The sequence below is a fragment of the Ricinus communis genome, chromosome 3, assembly GCF_019578655.1.
Source record: "Ricinus communis isolate WT05 ecotype wild-type chromosome 3, ASM1957865v1, whole genome shotgun sequence".
In the NCBI taxonomy this organism is placed as follows: Eukaryota; Viridiplantae; Streptophyta; class Magnoliopsida; order Malpighiales; family Euphorbiaceae; genus Ricinus; species Ricinus communis.
In genome coordinates, this window is record NC_063258.1 from 32,171,850 (window position 1) to 32,190,890 (window position 19,041).

Sequence of the window (19,041 nt, forward strand, 5' to 3'; positions counted from 1 at the left end):
TTTCATTATCTAATTAGAGAACTATTTATTTGTTAATATAATATTAAAATATAATTAATGTACTATTGTTTCTTATAATAGAATTAGTATTATTATCTAATTAGAAAATTATTTCTTAGTTAATATAATATTATAATATATTTAATATTCTATTTTCAGGATCAGAATCAGTATTTAATTAGAGATATAATTTGTTAATCAATAAATTAATAGAAAAAATTATAAACTTACACATAAGCTTGGATTTCTTGTGTCAAAAATAGTATACATGTCAAAATAAAAATTATATGTGTTAAAAATTAAGCACACATCAAAAAAATTTAGGGTTCAAAAATTAATATATATATACATATAAATGCATGAATTCTCATATTTTATAGTCAATATATTATTTTTATTATTTTTTATGAAAATATTTTTATTAAATATCTATTATTCATATTAGTTTTATGACTTAATCATCAATTAAATTTTAAATTAATACATTTTAATAATTTTTTCAATTATTTTAAAATTTTAAAATAAATATTATATATTTATTTTATTTTTAGATATTTTTTTAATAATAAATTTAAAATTTCTTTGAAAAAAGTGACATGACAAATCAAATATATTTACTAAAAAGTATTAATAAATCAGTAAAAATTCATTATATGTTTAAACAAAATAATGTATAAAGATGCACATATCTAAGACTATTAAGTATGGACGAACTATTTTTATTAATTTACAGTTTTTATCGTTAAATTTTAAAATTTATCATCAAGAAATATTTTTAAACTAAATTTAAAATATAAATATTTATCTTAAAGTTTTAAAATAATTGATATTAAAAGATATAAAGTCTAAAATTTAATTAATAATTAATTCATTAATTTTTCCATGTTTATAGTCAATATATTAGTTAATTCTTCTATTTTATTAGAATTAATTTTAACCATTAAGATTGAAATAAAATATCTAGTGTTACATTGAACTTGAAATATATCAATAAATTTACAATTGTAAAATGAAAAGAAGTTAGAATTTAATTTTAACTAATAATATTATATTTACTACTAGTTAAAATGAACAAAATTGTAATTTGACATGAATAAGAAAAGAAAAAAAGAACCTTTTTTGGGACAGAAATAAAATGCTAATATAACATATCATGTGATTTATAATATATAAGAGAATATAATCCAGCTAATAAAGTCGTTAAAATATAGATTCAAATTCTTGCCAATTTTGTATTTATTTATAGCCTACTACAATTAGTCATGTTGATTATTTATTTTAAAAATTATAAATTGGGACTCAAAAGTAAATAAATAAAATAATAAGAGTAAATATATAATATTTTGTTATTTATATAAATTTTATTCGGCGTATTAAATAAGAGATTACAAATTAGAACGCATTAACTAGTTGCTAAGATTGGTAGTTTCAGAATAAAAAATTAAGTAACTTGACTAGAGAATCGAACTCCATATTATAAGATAGTAAGATCAAATTAACTAAGTAACCAATTACTAAATTTTAGTCTAATAAAATTCAGTTTATATTAAAATTAATTATAATTAACGGGCTCTTACACTTTATACATTTTATGACTCACCTTATATTGAGAAAGTGTACTAACATTAATTTAGACGGTTACAAATTATAACTAGTCAAACTAAATTAGTCTAGAAGGTTGAGAATCCTTGTCTATCCGATTTTATTGTTTCACTAAAGGGCTAATTATATAAAAAAAATTTCCAACTTTTTCAAAATTTTCATACAAATACCTATATTTTAGATTTTCTTTAAATATAATTCGGCCACCAAGAACAGTTTGCTGATATGTTATTTTATGGCAATGCACACTCATCTAGCTAGCACGGGCAAAATGACCACAATTCACAAAAACATTACACCTTTCTGATTTAGGACTGAAGTCATCTTCAAATCTAGACCCAAGTTCCATCATTTTGCTTCTTGAATTCATCGATCCTAGTAAACCCATGAACATAAATTTCAGATTTAGGCTCTTTAGGTTCATTCTTAAAATAGCCATAATCAGAATTCTTAGAGTAATCATTTCCAGCAAACTTAACTTCTTGTTAATCCTTCATCTCCAAAATCCCATTACCGTTACCATTATATTATCAGGTCTGATACCAGATTGTTTATGTTTCTACTCTTAGAGTGAAGTAAGAAATCAAGTGGTATTGTTCATTACAAACCCATGTTAACCAATTTCAAGAAATACTAAACTAAACCAACAGAGGAAAAGCTTGTATTCACATTCTGCCTACAACAACAGAAAGATAAAATAATAGTAATAAAATTGCCAGTATTCATATCATGGTTTGAAGAATTAAAAAAGTTTTGCGTCGCTGAGCTTAAAAATAAGAAGAGATCATAGCAAATCACCTCAACTGATTTTTTGTAAATCTGTAATTTAGTAGACACAAAGCACCTTAACCATACTCGAAGAATTGATGCATCAAGTAAAGAATTCATAATTATATCCGCAGATTTATTGGGTAAATTCTCCTCACCTTTATAGAAAATGATGATGTGAAGAAAAAGATTGATAAATTCACCCCACCTTTATCAAAGATGATGATGAGAAGAAAGAGGTTGGCCAAGATGATATTTGATACTGGACTGAGGTGAAACTAAGTGCAAAAAACACTTGGATAAAGGAAATCGTTTCCCTACCATAAGGAAGAGTACAATAACCATCTTCACATGCTTGATTTCATCTGCTAGTTTGATAGAGAACTAGTAAGAGGAATTATAGAGTGGCTTAGTGATTTGGGGTTAATGGTGCTGGAGGTGGAGGTGGAGGTGGAGGTCACGGCGATACCATTAGTGTTGATCAACTTTTGGGATTTTGTAGAGAGAGAAAAATAGGTGGTGATAGCAGTACCTTCCATCTTACGACACTGTTTTATTCCAGTGTGCTATAAGCCAAGTAATGTTTTGCTGACTTATTTATTTTAAAAAAAAATTACAAGAAAATAATATATGAGCAAAAATTACTGTTTTTAGTAGTTGGATTGTATTTTAAAAAATTAAAATATAAATATTTTTGTAAAAAATCTGAAAAAACAAGTTAAAATTGTTAAAACCCGTAAGATTAGAAATTTTTTAGATATTTAGCATCATGAAATATACATCAGCAAGCGTTCTTTTTCAAAAAAAAAAAAAAAAAAAAAAGAAATGATCCAAAACTAAGTTTTAAAGAAATATTATTTATAAGCATGTGTAGGGAGTAATAAATAAATAGTCTAGGTTGAACCGAACTAGCCGCCGAGGTAAATATATATACACAAATATATGTGTGTTGTGTTGGGGAGTGAAGTGCAGTCAACAAACGCAGCAAAACTATCAACATCAGTGCAGTGCGCACACACATTCTGACGTAACGACAATTTATAAAACAGACAAATGCTGTGGTGGTCCAAACCTGTCGCTTGCTGCAATCGCATCATGCTTTGTCCGTACGGGAATATTTGCTTTTGGCCACCGCCCGAGTGGAAGCCGCTCGGATTTTCCTTTTTTCCTTTTAATTTTGGGTTATTCCCCATTCATTCAAAGTACAGGGCTCTAATCTAATGTTGGGAAGAAAAAAAAAAAGACTACGAGTGAATCGATCGAAAATCAACCGAAATTGAACAGATAAATAAATTAATTGAATTGGTCAGTTTAAATTAAAAATTTAATTATGATCAATTTATGACTTTTATTTTAAAAAACCGACAGTTAACTAAATTAACTAATTTAAGATTTATAATATTAATTTTTTTATAAAAATTATATAAATACTAGATATTACAATTTTTATATATAAATTTTTTATAATATATATTAAAAATATATATTTATGTTATATATATATTCCAAATATAATATTTTTTAATTAATTTTTTTTTATATATTCATCACTTAATTAAAAATAAAAATATTAAATCCATTTTATTTCTTTTTTTTGTTCTCTTTTCATTATGCTTTCAATTTTTTCAGTTAACTGAAAACTATGGTTAAAAATTAATTTTTTGATTAACCGAGCAATAGTTGAGCAAATACTGTTGGTTTGATTTTTGGTTAAAAACAAAATCCTATTGGTCAGTTTTTATTAATAGCACGGTCTGGTTACCATTAGATGAAAGCCCACTTCCACTTAAGGCCCATTACTGTAGTCCCATCATTAGCACATGAATCTGGTTTGCCCTCCCAAAATGAAAAGTGGACCAAAGAGTATGCCACGTGTAAGACGAGTGCGTTAAAGTATTGAACTTTCCGTGTGGACCCCATATAAAGGTCCTCGCAAAGTTGTCACTTGCGTAATTTTGGATGGTTTTACTTTTGCCACGCGCCTCTAAGACGACCAAACTCACGCTACAAAGGTAACAGTTTGCTCGAGTTGTTTTTCCTTAGTCGGTCTCCCACTTTTAACATTCACAGACATGGATACCTATTTAGGCTGGACGAATTCAATTCAAACCTAAATACTCCATCTTTCCTAGTTTGATAATCCAATTATAAGATTTAACTTTTTTTTGGTTAACACTATTTTTATTAGACTTTTTATAAAATTATTTTTAATAAAATACAAAAAAGTAACGGTGCCATTTATAGTGAATGGTATTTTAATAATAATTTATTAAATTAATAATTAAAAAAATAAAATATATTTTGATATGGACAAAAAATGAATTTAAAATCAACAAAATAAGCTATTAAATTTGATGTTTTCTTTCTTATTAAAATAGATTTAACATTTTTAAAATTATACCTTTTTAAATATGGAATGTGATTTAAGATTATTCAATTAATGGAATATTAAAAAGTAAATTTGGTATAATTCAGTTAGAGTTTCCATATAAATTCTTAGAAATTTAAAATATTGATAAAGCTGAAATGCAATTATTAAATTAAAATTAATGCGTATAAACATTTCATAAATTTATTAGTATAACTTAATTATACTCTTACGAATGTAATTTAATAAGTATAATTTTGAAAGATTATAACAAGTAACTATTAATTTTTTTAAAAATTTAAAATATATTTTAGCAATAGTTGTAAGTAATTATAAAATATGTTGAATGATATTCGATTTTTAGATTTCAAGACCGAATATTAGTTGGAATTACGGAAGAAAGAAAAGAAAAAGAAAGAGAGCGAGTGTGTTTGAAACGCCAAGACTGCAAAAGGAACAGCCATTTGGAGGTAATAGCAAAGCGTCTGTTATATCAGGGCCAGCTTCAAACTGGCAATACTGAACTCTCATATATGTGGCGAGTGACCTTTACAAAATATACTTACTGGCCTGCTTACAAGCCTATCTCCACCAACCAAAAATCACCGGAGCAAAAACAATGGCTTCTTCTTCCACCAACCAAGCAGTTCTAGCCATGATTGTACAGTTTCTCAAGGAAGAAAATCTCATAGAATCCGCTCACAGGTATGTGTCTCTTTCTCTTTACTATATTATACATATATATATATGTAATGTAATACTATCTTTCTTGTTAATAATTTTCTTTTCCTCAAACTATATATATATATATGTCTTGCCTTTGTTTTTGCGTAAATCTATTCTTTTTTAATTGTGTAGTCTTGAGAGAGAGTCAGGGTGTATCTTTGACATGAAGTATTTTGAGGTGATGGTCCTTGAAGGTGAGCTTGATGAAGCTGAGAAATATCTTTCTGGTTTCATTCGTATCCATGATAACTTGGACTCCACCAGGATCTTTTTTGAACTAAGGAAACAGAAATTTCTCGAAGCACTGGACAAGTACAGCTCCTTTCTTTTCTTTTTCTTTCTTTCTTTTTTCCTTTTAGAGTATATATATATATATATATTATCATGACCATTTGTTTATTATTGTTGACAGGAATGAACGTCACAAGGCCCTTGATATCCTCACGAACGAATTCAAAGATTTCATGCCATATAGCGACACAATTTACAGGGATGCTACTCTCCTGCTAACTTTGGACGATTTCAGGTCTCAACTTCTATACTTTTTGTAACAGATATTAGTATAAAGAATTTTTGTACCGATATAAAAATAACAGATATCTTTTAATTAATTTATCGATTTTTACAAGTAATATATTTATTTTATATATATACAGGAGATGTGGAGCACTTAGCAAATATGGGAACGCCAAGGCAGAAAGACAATTCATGATGAATGCACTTAAAAAACTTTTCACGGAGAATCCAAGGCTTAGACTCAAAATGCAGCCTCCTACGTTCAAGAATTCAAACTTCCTGCGTCGCCTGGTACTTGGAGATTCAAAGAGATCTACGAATGCTAGGCTTAATTAAACCTACCAATTTAAGAAGAAGAACAACTCATTAGATCCATTTCATTTTTAATAAGCAACATGAGCATGCTTAAGCTTAAACTGTTTTAATTTAATTGTCCACTACGACGGATTTTGTTATAGTTTAATGATGCATTTTATCTGCTTTACATGGTTATTATTTGCTTTCTCCATACAGGTACATTCAAACTTTCATAGTTTAGCTTGCAACAATTTTTTTAATTAGGATTAATAGGACGACTTGTAGAGTTAGTGGCGCCAAATTATACCATAATCCTGTTCTCGCTTGGCCTCACCTGATTTGCCATACAGAAACCTCCTCTTAATGAATGATGATGACTTTAACCGATATGTAAATTACATTTCTCTCCTTCAAAAAATTAACCAATCCCAACAATTATAAAATTGGAATACATAGAAAAAACTTTTAAATAAATTCAGTTTAAAATGTGATTCATAGGCTAAATTAATTATATAAATAATATATATTATATTAATTATTAAATAATTTATTTATATTGGTAAATTTATTTATTATAACATGGATTCATATTAACAACTAACCAATAAAGATATATAATTAATAAATAATATTAATATTCTTATATAATTAATTTCATCTGGAAATATTAAAATAGTCAGGCGGAGTTGGAAGCAAATATGCCTTAACGCTCCGGTGGACCACTTTCTTTCGAGGAGAATTTGGCATTTGCGGGTCCCAAATTCTTTTGTTCACCTAGAGTGGGACCCACTATAACGCTCGACGAAAAGATCAATGGCTTATCATTATAAGCCCCAGCACCTATCATCTCGTTTATGTCGCCACTGCGATTTATATATATCAGTCTTTCTCTCTCTTCCCCCACCATTTCTATATATGAGTTCAACCAGTGGGAGGAAAGTGAAAGAGGGACACACTGAGATTGTGAAACAACATATATAAGGACTGCCCTTTTAAGCTAATTAAAGCTCATTTCTTTTTAGAAATCCCTGCAATATTTGTTGATCAGGTGGCCTTTTACAAAGCTTTTTTCTTTTGTTTTCTTTAAATTTCTACATTTTTTAGGGAGAATTTCATTTCTTTCCTTTCCATTTTTCCCTGTTTTTTAATTTTAAATTAGAATTACTCTTTTGATTATCAAGATTCTGAATTTCTATTTTGATTATTGTTTGTCTTCTGTTTATCAGACCTCAAGTTTGATTCTTTAATAATCTGAATCTTGACTTTGATTCTGATCATAACCCTTTTCCCTTGATCTGGGTTTCATTCAATATAGAGATTTCGGTGCTGTGGAGATGTCGACTCTCAATAAAGAGCTTGTCTTCTTAATTTTACAGTTCTTCAATGAGGAAGGTTTCAAAGAAGCTGCTCGCATGTAAAATTACCTTTTTCTTTTCTTTTCTCTTACCTTCTTCTCTCCCTGGATAATCATGTTATTGATTTTGGTACGAGTAATCTTTTCTTCTGTTATTTGATATGTAGGCTTGAGCATGATAGTGGGTTTAACTTCAACATGATGTTTTTTGAGGAAATGATACTGAATGGGAATTGGGTTGAGGCTGAGAAGTATCTTTCTGGATTTACGAAATTTAATGACAATAGATACTCGACCAAGATCTTTTTTGAAATCAGAAAGCAGAAATATCTTGAGGCATTGGACAAGTAAGCATTCAAGCTTCTAAATCCTTAAAACTTTTTTGTTTCTGTACCAGCTTTGAGTTCTCTTTTCTTTTTGCAGGAACGAACGTGCCAAGGCTTTAGACATTCTTATGAATGATTTGAAAATTTTTGCGCCGTTTAATGAGGGGGTCTTCATGGAAATGACTCAGCTTTTGACATTAAATGATATCAGGTAAGAATTTTATCCCTGGAATTTATCAGATTTGGTAAGACTTGTATTAGGCATGCTTACAGGGAGCTTAATTTCACTTTTTGTGAGTTGAACAGGGAACATGAATCACTCTCCACATATGGAGATACAGAATTCGCAAGGAAAATTTTGATGCTTGAGCTCAGGAAAATTATTGAGGCAAATCCCCTTTTTAGCAACAAATTAAAATTTCCTAGCATTCAAAGTCAGAGGTTACGCCGTCTCATTAACCAAGGGTAATTCTTTTTTGCCCTTTCCTTCATTTCCCAATTTCAGGTCATCACATGGTACGCCCAGAGATGGCCGGTGGATTCATAGATAGGTAGATATATGTGCAGTAACATTTAAATGACTGAATCTTTTCATGTTGCTTTAGCATCTTGGAGATTTTGTATGAAATATTTATCTAATTTCATGGATAACGTAATTCAGTATTTGATCTGACAGCCTGAACTGGCAACATATAAATTGCACACATCCTCAGCCAAATCCTAGTATAAGTAGCCTTTTTGTGGATCATGTTTGCCTACCTCCAGAGGATCATTTGTTTTCAGTACCAACAGATAACAAGCCACTGGTATGTATAAAATGAAAGCTCATTTTTTACTTTTTCTTTTGCCACCAGAATACTCATGTTATTATTCCTACTCTTAGTCAAGGCAACTTGGTTTTCCATCTAATTGTATTCAGATTTAAATTCTTTCAAAGTGATTCGATTTTCATGTGCAGCCTTCTCAGAACACATTAATGCTGGCTGCAGTATCTTCAGCCAGTTCAAAATCTACTGCATCAACTGATTCTGAAACCTCTAGCAGAGTTCTCAATCCTGGTGGTGCATCAGACTTAGGTATTGATTATCAGCTGTCACAATCATGCAAAAGAAATTTTGTTTCAACTTCAACTTCCTACTCATTGATAGCCATAACTACAGATTGTTTGGAGGATAACAATTTTGTTTCCGAAAAGTTGCCCTCTGAGGCCTCTGATCAGGTAAGTTAAATGACATGGAAAATCTTGACGCAAATTATTTTTATTTCTAAACATTACTTCTCATACATCTCTGAAGGAAACATCAGCTGTCACACATCTTGGTCAACACTTCTTCAGTATTACCTCTCATCCTTCTCGAAGTATTTTCAACCTTCCTGATGACTTGTTTGAGAGTCCTCCAAAGCAAAATACATCTGAAAGTCCTGGAGTGATAAGCAATACTGACTTACCCAAGACAGTTGGAAGGATATTGAATGAGGGGTCAGCTCCAACGAGCATGGATTTTCATCCTGTTCACCAAACTCTTCTTCTAGGTTTATGCATAAGGATTATTTTAGTATTTTCATTTCTAAGTCATTTTAGGATAGTAGCTTATGTGAAATTGATGTTTACTCATGGAAGTTGATGGGTTTGATGCTTCAGTTGGAACAAGTATGGGAGATATAGGATTGTGGGAAGTTAGTTCTGGTGAAAAGTTGCTCTCAAGGAATTTTAAGGTTTGGGAGATTGGAGCATGCTCCACGAAATTCAAGGTTTTTCCCTTGGATGCCTTGTATTAGATTGAAAAACAGTTATATGGATTTGAATTTGAACTAATCCCGCAAATAAACAGACAGCTACGCTTAAGGATCCATGTCTTTCTGTTAAACGTATTGCTTGGAGCCCTGAAGGTTCTTTATTTGGTAAGTTGATATATATTGAAACAAAGTAGAATTATAGCCTGTCAATCTCAATCTTCATAAACTTGATTTTCTTACGTTTCGAAAAACAGGTGCTGCATATTCAAGACACATAGTACAGATATATTCTTATCTTGGTGCTGATATTGCCTGCCAGCAAGTGGAGGTAACTTCATTATGATTACTCGTTTACTACAGTATTTTTCATGTTTCTGTTCTGCACCTAGCATTCATTTTAATCTTAACAGTTTTATCCTCTCAATTAATTTCTCGTTCTAGATTGATGCTCATGTTGGTGGTGTGAATGATCTTGCATTCTCGATTCCCAAGGACAAACTTTTGGCCATTACTTGTGGAGATGACAAGACAATAAAGGTTAGTTTTTAAGATGTTACGTCATCAATTATCTAAAATTATGGAAAACTTAATCTTATATTTTTTTCATGGTTGTGTAAGGCATGGGATGCAACTACGGGTGATGGAATGTATATTTTTGAAGGTCATGATGCTCCTGTTTATTCTATCTGCCCCAATATCCAGGAAGGCGTTCCTGTAAGGATGATTCTTGATTCTACTTGTTGCCAATTGCAGATCTGTTGATAGTTCGGGGATTTTGATGTGATCTTGCTTTGATTTTATGTAACTCCATGTTTGCTTTTTCTGATTCAGTTTATCTTTTCAACATCAGTGCACGGAAATATAAAAATATGGCTATATGATGAACTTGGAGCTAGAGTTGATTATGATGCTCCTGGTCTGGGATGTACATCAATGGCATATAGTGCCAATAATAGAAGGTTTTTTTTGGTTTGAACCAACTTTCAGATTGTGATTATATTTAGTGGTGACTTAAAATGTCAATTATGAAATCAAAACTTTGCAGACTTTTCTCATGTGGGACAAGTAAATGTGGAGAGTCATTTCTTGTTGAATGGAATGAAAATGAAGGTGCAATAAAGAGAACATACAAAGGATTGCAGAAGAGTTCTTTGTCTGTGGTGCAGTTCGATATTATGAAGAATGAATACTTGGCTGCTGGTGATGAGCATGCTATAAAGGTTTGGGATATGAACAAGGTTGAGCTTTTCACAATAATTGATGCAGATGGAGGTTTGCCGGTAAGTTATCTTCTTTTTTTTTTTTTGAGCTCAATTCTGCTCCGATGAGTATTTAACGAATGAGACTTTTACATTTCCTTTGTGAATTTTGATTGAATTTCAATATATTACTCCACAGAATAAATCATTTCAAGTAAGTAATATTGGTTATGACAAAAATAAGTTGATTAATCATTGGATTCTTTTGCAACCTGAAGGCAAATCCATGCATTCGGTTCAACAAGGATGGCTCGTTGTTGGCTGTTTTTGCAGATGAAAACAGAATCAAGATTTTGGCTACTGATTATGCTCTTCAGTTGTTCTGCAAATCTGGAAACTGTCCTGTTGAGGTCTCTAGATTTCGCTCTGACACCTTTAGGAAGGTCAGAATATATATTGTGCTTTTGTTTCTCATGGCAGAAAAATTATCCTGCCTGATGCTTTTAATTTTATGCAGCTTACAAATAACCCAAATTCAACTGTTGCCTCTACTGAAGTGGCTGGTGAAGCTCCAATGGTGGGTCATTCTGGATTGATTCTTCTAGAAAACATGTTTCAGCTTATCTGGAAGTACTATATATATCTGAACTTAGTTGGGGTTAATGTCGTTCTGTCTATAGCATCTTGATACGCCTCATTATCATGATATTTGCTATAGAATGTGACTCTTGAAGTACAATCAAATAAATTGATTTTCTGCAGAATGGAAACTCAATAACCTCAGAGGCTGTGAAATATGAATTTTCTGGGAGACTTGAGCAGAAACTCTTCGAAATAAACAAGCCTTCTCAATGCCGGACATTGTGGCTCCCATTTCGTGTTAAAGCAAACAAGGTTAGACCTTCTAATATTCTAAGAGACACACCCTAATTATTCATCTATTGTTCTTCGAGTTGCTTTTCTGTTGCACATTTTCTGCACTGTGTTAATATTTACATATTTCAGATTGTTTGCACCATTATTATAGATAAAATAACTAATATCAAATAACAGAATTGATTTTTTTTTCTAACCCTATAGGTAGTTAATGCTTCTTGTTCTCCTTTCAGTCAATAGTACGCATGCATGTAGTTCACAAGCATGTGATTTTTGTAATGGTTTCTTGTCAATTGTACGAGTACCATTTTTCAAGATTTAGTTTCAGTTTCATTCTACATACTTATGATATCTGTAAAATTTATGCTGATTCTATTGATAAGCTATAAGTTCTTTGTTTGTGGAAATATTCACTTGCTTGAATAGAAAAGGCTTGAGAAGTTGTGACCTTTTCTCGCACATAACTATGTAACTCTTTAGGCTATGGGAAAAGAACATACAGATTCTTACAGATTTCTCTCTGAAAAATGCAGATATCAAGCCTGGTTTACAACAATGCAGGAAATTCTATTTTGGCATTAGCATCAAATGCTATTCATCTAGTTTGGAAATGGCCGATTGATGACCACAACTTGAGTGGCAAGGTGAGCAAGCCCAATGCATAACTGAACAAATTTACTTTTCCATTTGAAACTATTATGGAAATGAAGTTATAATAGCAAATGATGATATGTCACTGTAATGAGACATTTATTACAGGCAACTACAGAAGTTTCCCCTCAATTCTGGCAACCAAAGAGCTGCCCCGGGCCTATGACAAATGATCTCACAGCCATCAACCATGAAGAAGCCCTTTCATGTTTTGCTTTGTCCAATAATGATTCTTATCTCATATCGGCTTCAGGAGGGAAAATATCACTATTCAACATGTTGACATTCAAGGTAACCTGAAGTAGTATGTCCCACTATAAAATTTCCCGACTTCTGGGCTCATGCATACTTTGTTAGTCATGGCTGATTAGGTTTGTCACTCCATTTGTATGTACAACTACTATAGAATAAGCTAAATCATTCTAGATCTACTTGGACGGAAAAAAATATCTACAATTTTGAATCCACATCATTATTTAACTGCAGCTCTAGATTATTGTTCTTGAAGTTTCTAATGCTCATTTTGGTAGTATCTGCTTTTTGTTGAACTGCATCCCACTGGCAACTATTATATTTTTATATGCAACCCAATTTCAAAATTTTCTGATCTACAGCCATTGTCTTTGTTGTTCTCAATCTTGCAAGGATCTAACTAACAATTCTTAAATTTTGTTGGATATGTACAGAGAATGTTGTCTATCATGTCTCCTCCACCTGCTACAACTAGTCTTGCTTTCCTTCCCCAAGATAACAACATAGTTGCTATAGGGAGGGAGGACTCCACTATTGTAATATATAATGTCCGTTTATCTAAGGTATGCTTTGCTCCTGATTTGTACCATTGCGGTGGTAGGGAAATCCAAATAACTCTGTGATGTACTTGACTCGTGCAGGTTATTCGTACGCTTTTGGGTCATTTCAACAGAGTATCTAGCCTAGCCTTTTCTAAGGCTCTGAATATTCTTGTTTCTTCTGGAGCAGATTCCCAGGTTAGTATTTAAATACTTTATGGTCATGTCTGGCACCAATCATCCTGCTTGGCTGATGATTGCTGGAGCAATGATCATATTTTATTCATCATGTAGAGCTCCTGTAATTATGAAGATACTTGCTTTGTAGTCTAAGCATGTCGTCGTGTTCCATTCTCTGCTGTAATTATTCATCATGTAGAGCTCCTGTAATTATGAAGATACTTGCTTTGTAGTCTAAGCATGTCGTCGTGTTCCATTCTCTGCTGCAGATTTTGGTCTGGAATATTCAAGGGTGGGAAAAATACACAAGTAAATTCTTGCAGATTCCTGAGAAGGAAAAGCCTCTGGCATCGTTGGACACCCACATCCAGTTTCACCAGGATCAAACACAGTTCCTTGCAGTATGCGAGACTTCTCTGTCAATATTTGAAGCCAAGACTTTAGAATGTTCAAAGCAGGTACTCTGATATTGTGTTCATGTTTCCTTTTCCATGCGTTTGGCCTTTTGTCGAGGACATAACTGAAGTTCTTTTTTGTTCTATGTTTCCAGTGGGTTCCAGGTGATTCTACGCCAATCTCCCACGCAACATTCTCATGTGATAGCCAGATTGTGTATGCCGGCTTGGTGGATGGAACTGTGTGTTTATTTGATGCTTTACATCTTGAATTACAGTGTCGGATTGTTTCTAGTGTCTACCGTCCACCATGTTTAAGGTAAGCCACTTGTTTGATGCCATATTCTGATGAGGATGTTGAGCAGACTCAGAAAGCATGCAGTTGCACTATTCTTTGAGACCTATTGTGTTGAAACTCTGTTGTCATCTCAAAACTTGCTTTCCTCTTCAAATATTTGTTGTTAATTCTTTTGGGGCTTTATAGATTTTAGGGCCCAACTTCAGGGTCTTTTCTAATTTTATTAAAAATAATTTTGTTGTTCTTGCTCTTATCATTTTCTTGTTAGATAACTTGCTGATGATTCTAATTTCATAGTTTCGTCAATGGCTGCAGTTTCAATGATTATCCATTGGTTATTGCCGCACATCCCCAAAAGCCAAGCCAATTTGCAGTAGGAATGAAAAATGGTGGGGTTGCTCTCTTCGAGCCTCTAAATCGTGCTGACAAGTGGAGTAACTTGACACCAGAAGATGGGCCAGCAAGCACCATGCTAGTTGAGTCTGACCGTTGAACAGCTCAAGAATCCCTCATTATCTGATTCTAATGACTACCGTTAGATCAAACAAACGCAAGCTAATCTTGGCATGTTTGGGGGGGGGGGGGGGGGGGTGTGGGGAGTGGCAATCTGGACAGAAGTTCTTAACTTGGAATTTATGCCATATTTATGAAAGAAATAAGAAGCACACATGCAAATTTAAATACCATCCATACTTTTCAAAACATCGAGGGCAACAAAAATGCAGGATAACCGTTTCCCGGAATTTTTGCCGTATGGCCCTAATAAGGGTTGCAAAATTCTCTCGTCGCTTTGATAAAACACCACCTACGTGCAGCTTTGCTTATAGCTGAGAAGTGATTGATTTAATTCCATTGTTGCTTACGATTTTCGTTGGATTTATTGAAGGCATATTCTGATTCTAAAACACCCTTTATCATCTAACGTCAACAAAATCCAATAATAGAATGTCAGTTTTCTAGCAATAAGCATTCTCTCTCTAACCCCACAACCACCAATTCTAAATCAGAATTTTGTCATTGTCAATGAGGCTGGCTTCATACACTGAAACAATGCTGACTCTGGCATTCCGCCATTGCGTCCTCGTTCCCATTTTGCCATATTAGTAAAAACAATAAAGAAGCCCACAGCGGTCAACAGGGAAAAGGTATGCACCAATTTCCTTATCATTGTCAATCTATAAACAGCATGATAGATTCTTGCAAATGCCAGTGATCAAGTGTTATATTCAATATAAAGAAGTTCAGATTGTTAACCGTCTCCAACACGACCACATTTGAATTATAACTACAGCTTCAAGCATCCACCTTTGCTGCTGCAGATGCATAACTGACACTGCTGTCCCTCGTTGTTTTGCATTGGCTTGACTGCTCGTATCGGAGGAACTTGATCTTTATCACAGTCGCACAATTCCTTAACATCTGAAAATGTTTTCAGATAATAGGGGGAAAAAGTAGTCAGTGATCTTAACTCAAAATTAGTTGCCTAGCAAATTGAAAATCAGTCAATACCAGTAGGGACTGCATATACAATTTAATGGCAGTTGGAGAAAATGTAGGTACACAAGTTAGGCTTCAGAATGGAAAAAGTTTGTCCCTTCAAGAGTATATGATGTCGTTTATGAGTATTAAAACTTCTCCTCTAAGTGAACCTGGAGGCAAGGATACTGACTTGAAATGTAGAAATACTACCCTTACATGGTCCTGCTGGTAGGCTACCACATAAGAACAAACTCTTTGTATCCTACAGTAATAATGAATGATGACAGTAATTGCAAGCCATCCTAAACTTGGGGCACTTACATGTACGAAAACACTAATTGGATGCCGTCCACAAATTGTATTGTCATATTCCTGCAAATACTGTTTAAATGCATCTGGATCCCCTGTTTCAATTATATCCATACCCATCTTGTCCAATGCCTCAATAGACTTATGTATAGCCCCATATTTCTTGTCATAGTGCATGTAATTGAACCTAACATAAGAAAATCAAGATGTGTAAGATAGTAAAATAGTTCAATAGGGAACCAAAGATTGGGTATTTTGGAAGGAAAAAGATTAGTGGTAGCTGCGTCCAAATAATAACAAATCATGTGGAGTATAAATTTAAGGCCTAAAGTTGATTCATCAATCCAGTTCACAGTATGCGGTGTCCTAAAACACCCTTCCGGGTGAACTGATTAACACAAGTCTCGAGATTGTAATAAAAGAAGGGCATAAAGGGGGCCAAAAATAATTGCACAAACCAACATAACTGCAATCTTTCTAAGATAGCATGCAGGACGTACCGAGAACCCCAGTGACAAAAATCTGAGGAGACTGAAAAGAAATTAGTTGGATCATCTACATACTTCCCTAACAACTTTCCATACATAGCCTCATTATCAGCATTAAGAGCACCAACCAATATGGGTACAACTTTAACCTGATGCCTGCATGAATGGTACCAAAAGTCAGCCACAAAAGAAAAAACAAAAATATAACCTTAGACAACAGAAGATACCCTTCAAAAACTTTAGCAAGATATGGCAAGTGCATTTCCATGCTATGTTCAGCTTCATCAACACGAAGATCCATCAACTCAAATTTTCCTGTAGCTTTAAGTTCCTCGATGACTGAAATATGGAAAAATGAATAAGAACTTTATCAATCACACAAAAAAAGCATCAGAAAGGCTCAAAACAACTTATTATAATACTTCAAACTTTTAACAAAACTAAACCATTTCAGATCATCTGCATTGGATGTCAACTCAATGCAAATTAAATACACCACTTGAGGAACTCATGATTCCACTTTACCATCCATCCAGGCTTATTTGTTTCCACCTATGATAGACAAGCGATGGGACATATATCATAAGCACGCAAATAGGAGCATCTACATGAATATCTGTACATTCAAGACTCTGTTTGAGTAATTTCACAGCGACATCCATATTAATTCTGAGCACACCACATTCACCATAATGCCTAGGCATGCTTTTCTCAAGAAAGTAAGAATATAAATAATTAGACAAAAAAAAAAAAGGGTACGGGATATCCATCTTAAGGCTTAGTCTTGTGGATTGGTATGATACCTTCCAAATCAATAGGTAAGTCTCCTATTGGCGTCTTGTAAACTGTGGCAGTTGAAAGAGCACATTTGGGAGTATAATAATGGTGGGATGGACCAAGCAGGAATATCCGAGAACTGAAATGAAATTATCTCACATATAAGCAACACACTAGGCGATGAATGTTTCAAAAACAACTATGATATATATGACACTAAGTATTCAGATAGCATGAAAACAAACTGGTGGTTTAACAACAAAAGGAGAGATAGAAGACAGGAAACAAACATGTTTGCAGGATCTATATTTCCAAATGCATAAGCAGCAGCACGACCTGAATACGAGTAACCTGCATGCCTGAAGTTTCAATACCACCGAAAACACTGAAATCAATATTGACACTCAAGTAGTACAAATAAAAAAAAAAAAATAGAAAAAAAAATTTAAAAGAATTAAAGAGCAAGTATGATGTCCTACGGAGCAATTACGCCTCGAACATCAGGAGACTTCTCCAAGGCAGCAGCCTTAAGCCATCCATCAAGCTCTTCATCAAGTTTTTTAGCTAACACCAGAATAAAATAAACATTTCAATTACCAGAAAATGAGATCATCTAATTCTTTACATTTATTTTATTTAACACTAAAAGTAAAATTACTGCAACTTCAAATAAAGTTAGTTAACATTCAAATTGAACATCTGCAAAGCTCAAAGAATGACCTAAAAGTTTAATTCTTTTGAAGCAGATTATATTTAATTTCCCGAAAACAATAAAATAAATTATTAGATCATGAGCTATAACTTCAACTCCAATTTGAGATGGTGTCGTGAATTAATGAGAAGAGACTTACGATTGTCGGTGTACCATGAACCAGCATGCGAAGCTCTCCTGATTTTCTCCATTTTTTTTCTTTTCTTGAATAATTGTACGATCCTACGAAAATTCCTAATTTTCAATTTAATTGTTCAATTGAAATTCTTCTTTACTTCTGGAAGGAAGGAGCTAGAGTAGAGAGTGAGCTTTGTTAAAAGAAATCAAATTCTCTGCAGAAGCATTAGTTGGGATACGGTGGAATTCAAGTTCATTCTTTTTCATGGATCTCACACCCGACATGCTGCCACGTTTTCTTTATCTAAGATCTTTAATTATAACTTTTTTTGGATATATTACTATGTTATCTTTAATTTTTTTCAAATTGTACAGTAATTATTCTCTTTAGAATAATCATCATGGTAAAAAAAATCATTAAAAGAAAAATCTATCTGTAATGTTTTTCATATAGTTGAATCATGTTTTTGTGAAAACAATTTAGAAATTATACCAAATTAATAGAAATTATAATGTTCTGAAATTCTTAAATTATGTTATCATAAACATTGGTAAGGTTCATAATTACTGATTATATATATTATGCTTCCTTCAAAAAGAAGTTATATATATATATATATATATATATATATATATTATGCTTGATTATGATGCATTCAGTTACAATGGAGAAAAGAAAAAAAAAATTATAAATCTGAAATAAATTGATTTGAAAATTATTATAAATTATAATTTTATGTTTCACTTATTTTATTTATTCAATTAGAAAAAGATATTATCTGCTTTATTTAGCAATTACTAGGATGAATTGCTAAATATTCTTGGACATTTTATTTACCAAAATTGCCATTTTTTATTTGTTTATTAAGAAAAATATTAAATATTTTACTTTTTTTTCACATTTTGCTCACTTAATATGATGATGCTATATGATATTTTAAAAAATTATTTTTTAATTTTAAAATATTATGAAATAATTTTATAAAAATATTAAATGGCTCACTCGTTTATTAATTATAACAATCTTCTTTGCTAAACGTCCTAATTTGCAAAGTTCTAATTCTCAGTTAGTTTT

At 32.2% G+C, this 19,041-nt stretch overlaps 3 protein-coding genes across 3 annotated transcripts; 2 read left to right on the plus strand and 1 right to left on the minus strand.

Moving 5' to 3' along the window:
* Positions 1–5,189: 5,189 nt before the first annotated feature.
* LOC8259414 (topless-related protein 2) lies at positions 5,190–6,464 on the plus strand. Its single transcript, XM_002515430.3, has 4 exons — positions 5,190–5,443; positions 5,597–5,776; positions 5,877–5,990; positions 6,121–6,464. The coding sequence occupies exons 1-4, from the start codon at positions 5,358–5,360 to the stop codon at positions 6,314–6,316; spliced, it is 576 nt and encodes a 191-aa protein (XP_002515476.1). The 5' UTR covers positions 5,190–5,357; the 3' UTR covers positions 6,317–6,464.
* A 700-nt stretch (positions 6,465–7,164) lies between these two features.
* LOC8259412 (topless-related protein 1-like) lies at positions 7,165–14,660 on the plus strand. Its single transcript, XM_048371923.1, has 26 exons — positions 7,165–7,325; positions 7,593–7,691; positions 7,799–7,978; positions 8,055–8,168; positions 8,264–8,422; positions 8,634–8,763; positions 8,916–9,033; positions 9,118–9,176; positions 9,253–9,490; positions 9,600–9,709; positions 9,790–9,859; positions 9,949–10,022; positions 10,136–10,231; positions 10,313–10,408; positions 10,526–10,653; positions 10,740–10,974; positions 11,172–11,336; positions 11,411–11,470; positions 11,656–11,787; positions 12,303–12,413; positions 12,529–12,711; positions 13,107–13,235; positions 13,314–13,409; positions 13,661–13,849; positions 13,942–14,105; positions 14,400–14,660. The coding sequence occupies exons 2-26, from the start codon at positions 7,612–7,614 to the stop codon at positions 14,575–14,577; spliced, it is 3,294 nt and encodes a 1,097-aa protein (XP_048227880.1). The 5' UTR covers positions 7,165–7,325; positions 7,593–7,611; the 3' UTR covers positions 14,578–14,660.
* A 555-nt stretch (positions 14,661–15,215) lies between these two features.
* On the minus strand, positions 15,216–18,240 carry LOC8259411 (protein MEMO1). Its single transcript, XM_002515427.4, has 8 exons — positions 17,989–18,240; positions 17,617–17,701; positions 17,428–17,496; positions 17,164–17,276; positions 16,588–16,699; positions 16,373–16,516; positions 15,885–16,059; positions 15,216–15,503 (listed from the first exon to the last, which is right to left on the minus strand). Exons 1-8 carry the CDS (start codon positions 18,038–18,040, stop codon positions 15,378–15,380), a joined length of 876 nt encoding a protein of 291 aa, XP_002515473.1. The 5' UTR covers positions 18,041–18,240; the 3' UTR covers positions 15,216–15,377.
* Positions 18,241–19,041: the final 801 nt, after the last annotated feature.